Genomic DNA, 3,442 nt, shown 5'->3' on the forward strand with positions numbered 1-3,442 from the left:
ATTACTGAATAACCTATGTGGTATGTAGTTAAAAAAGATTTGTTATTTACGTTTCTTTAACATTGTAGTCTTTATTTAGTTTTGTACGTAGCTTACCTCCTTGAACTGTATTAATTCTTGTGACCACACCCCATTAATATTATTATTATTATAAAATACAAGAAGCTGGGTGATTGGAAGTAAAGTACTTTGTTAAAGTGATTCATTCAAATATTAAAGTTATTACAATAACAGTGAATTAGGGTTTTGGATCATTTGATTCTTGTATTTGTTCCCCTCACATTTTATTCTGTGTAAAGATTTAAACCATAAGGAAGCTTACAAGATTGTTAATGTTTCACTTAAGTTCATTTCCCAAATACGCTTCTTGGTTTTAGGTCTCATATTTGTAGTCGACAGTAATGACAGAGAACGAATTGGAGAAGCTAGGGAAGAATTGATGAGGATGTTGGCTGAAGATGAACTGAGAGATGCTGTTCTTCTCATTTTTGCCAATAAACAGGTATAGAATGTAAATAATTTATTTTTTTACGTGCATATTCATGTGGTTTACCCATTATTTTTACAATCTAAATAAGAGCGTTTTCTTATTTTAAGTAAACACTTTTCATCCCATCTTTATATCATCAAAAATACTTACTGGTAAAAGTAAGAGGTTTATCGGAACAAAGCAAGTGTTTTTCTTATGTTAACACAACTGCATCACGTTGCTTTATGGTCTATTCATAAAAATTAAAGTTGAAAACTTTCTTAATCAATAGTAAAAGTGTTGGTTTGCTAGAGGTTAACCGTTAACGTGTTAAAACTTGTTTGTAATTAAACTTAGTTTGGTGAATTTGTCAGAAGCACTGAGAACCTGTATTTAGATGAGTTTAATACATCAGAAAATATATTATTTATATTGTACATTTAATAAAATGTTTTAAATAATCCTCACTCACCTGTAGATTTAATTATAGCCTTTAGCAGTAAGTTGTTTTATCATAATATATATATATGTTAAGTCACAAACATTGCAGTGATTAAATGACTACTATCTAGCTTGTATGAATGACAGGATTTCATCTTTCACCAACTAGCTAAAATTTGGCATATCTAGTTAATAGAACATTTTATTGGTGAAACATGAATGTAGATATAATTGTTTGAACATCTGAGAAGTTTGTACCAGTAGATGAGCCAGCAGACCTGTAAAGCCTGTTTTTCCGACCCATAACCTTGAAAACCTATATAGTTTTTAAAAACAAAAAAGCTAATAGCCCATAATACCGTGTAGAAAATGGTAAACGAGTTCTAGTTATAGCTGTCCAACCCTCACAGTAGTCAGTGATACATGAATATTTATTGGTTAGAAGGTTTGGGGAGAAAAAGAAATATCTGAAATCCATACCTATGTTTAGTACTATAGTACTCGGTAAGTGAGATTTGTCTAAAAATAACCCATTTTTATTCATTATCAACCTGTAGTTTGTCCAATTTAGCCTTTTTTTAAAGGCTGGTGGCAGCAGATGTTATTGGAAGGCCTTAGACATACAAGTATGAAATATGAAAAAAAAAAACAAGATTTAGTTTTATTATATAATGATCTGAAAACTTTTGTTGAGTATCTTATTTTTTCTTTGTATGTTTCTAGTTTGTAAAACAAAGTCTATTTTTTAGGATCTTCCAAATGCCATGAATGCAGCAGAAATTACAGACAAACTAGGCCTTCATTCGCTGAGGAATCGTAACTGGTACATCCAGGCCACATGTGCTACCAGTGGAGATGGATTGTACGAAGGACTTGACTGGCTCTCTAACCAGTTAAAAAATCCAAAATAAAGATCTATCAACCATATTACTTTTTGTTGCCGGTTTGAAAACCAGTTCTATCCAGCAGAGGGGTTGACCTAGACATTTTGTCAAACCCCTTGAAAATATTGTATTTATAAAAGAATGATTCACCTAGCCACACTACACAAAATTCAGTTTACATTGAACCTTACTTGCCTGCAGTTTAACCAGCTGGGCAGGTCTCACAGCCCTGGTTATAGAGTTCTTCATTATTCCAGAACTAAGACTTTGTAGTATTTCAATATTTTATTGTTATAATTAGCTTGCCCATTACATTCCAAGGAAATGTGCCAGTTGTTTGGATAAGGAAAGAAACGTGTAACTACTAGTTGCGTTTAAGGTATTGTTCAGCTAATGAACAAAATAAGTTTATTTGTTTGAAGAATGATGATGTTGTATATAGCTGAGAAAAACGAGTCATTTCCTTAGTTCTACAGATGTGTATAAAGTTACTATTGTTTTGTTTTTCACAGCTTCTTGTTTACAAAAGCACTGTTGTCACTGGCATGATTGAAGGAAGTGATCCATCTGGGACTCACTCGTTCATAGTGTAGTCTGAGTTAGTGTGTGTGTGTGTGTTATTAATTCTTTGATTTGTCTGTACATCAGAAATAATAAAACATTACGAACGTGGATGGCTTTGGCTAGTTTCTAAATGTGAAAATTTAAAGTAAGTTTGAGAAAATAGTTTGCAAGCTGTAATAATTTGTAGTAACATCGCTCACTGTAGTTTGATTTAAAATATTCCAATTTGTCCCCCAAGACTGGTAAGCTCCCATGATTAGAATATTTTATAACTATAATTATTAAAAAAGCTGTAAATGGTTATCAAAGGATACTGAAATGTTTTAATGTATTTAATAATATAAGTATCAACTTTGGTTTTAATGAAATAGAAACCAAATCGGGCCGGGTGGTTAGGGCACTCGACTTGCAATCTGAGGGTTTCGACTCCCCGTCACACCAAACATGCTCGCCTTTTCAGCCGTGGGGGCGTTATAATGTGACGGTCAATCCCACTATTCATTGGTAAAAGAATAGCCCAAGAGTTTGCGGTGGGTGGTGATGACTAGTTGCCTTCCCTCTTGTCTTACACTGTTAAATTAGGGATGGCTAGTGCAGATAGCCCTCTTGTAGCTTTGCACGAAATTCAAACAAAACAAAGAAACCAAATAGTGTACTTCCTTACTGATATATTTCAGTTCAAAAAGATGGTGATAATTTAATCACTGCTAAACATAATAGAACAAAAGGATGCAAATGCTTTACAAATTATTAATGAAATGAAACGTTTTAACATGAGATATTACAAAAAATGACACACTAGACAGAAAATCTGAACTTCAAATACAGTTTACTTGAGATTTGAAAGTTGGTCCACCCACTAGCCTACCAATAATAAGTTAGTGAGACAAAATTCGCCTCAAAAGTGGTGTAAAAATTAGGTGAAAGGAGATTAAGAAAATATTTACAACAACAACAAAATTTTAACCAACAAAATATTTTCTGATTCACAAATGACATTATGATCTCTCTCATGGCTATTATGTTTTTGTGACGTCACAGTAACCAATAAACCTTTTAACAAGCAAGAGGAAACAAAGTTAAA

The 3,442-nt window shown here is 32.7% G+C and overlaps 1 protein-coding gene across 1 annotated transcript in view; it reads left to right on the top strand.

Annotated features, from left to right (window-relative positions):
- Nucleotides 1-2,466, top strand: part of LOC106472385 (ADP-ribosylation factor 1-like) — an 11,024-nt gene extending 8,558 nt beyond the window's left edge. Inside the window, exons 3-4 of the mRNA XM_022400968.1 lie at nucleotides 270-502; nucleotides 1,660-2,466. Coding sequence (XP_022256676.1) covers nucleotides 270-502; nucleotides 1,660-1,821 — 395 coding nt within the window. The 3' untranslated portion in view covers nucleotides 1,822-2,466. The remainder of the gene's footprint in view (nucleotides 1-269; nucleotides 503-1,659) is intronic.
- Nucleotides 2,467-3,442: the final 976 nt, after the last annotated feature.

The sequence above is a fragment of the Limulus polyphemus genome, unplaced genomic scaffold, assembly GCF_000517525.1.
Source record: "Limulus polyphemus unplaced genomic scaffold, Limulus_polyphemus-2.1.2 Scaffold5291, whole genome shotgun sequence".
NCBI lineage: Eukaryota > Metazoa > Arthropoda > Merostomata > Xiphosura > Limulidae > Limulus > Limulus polyphemus.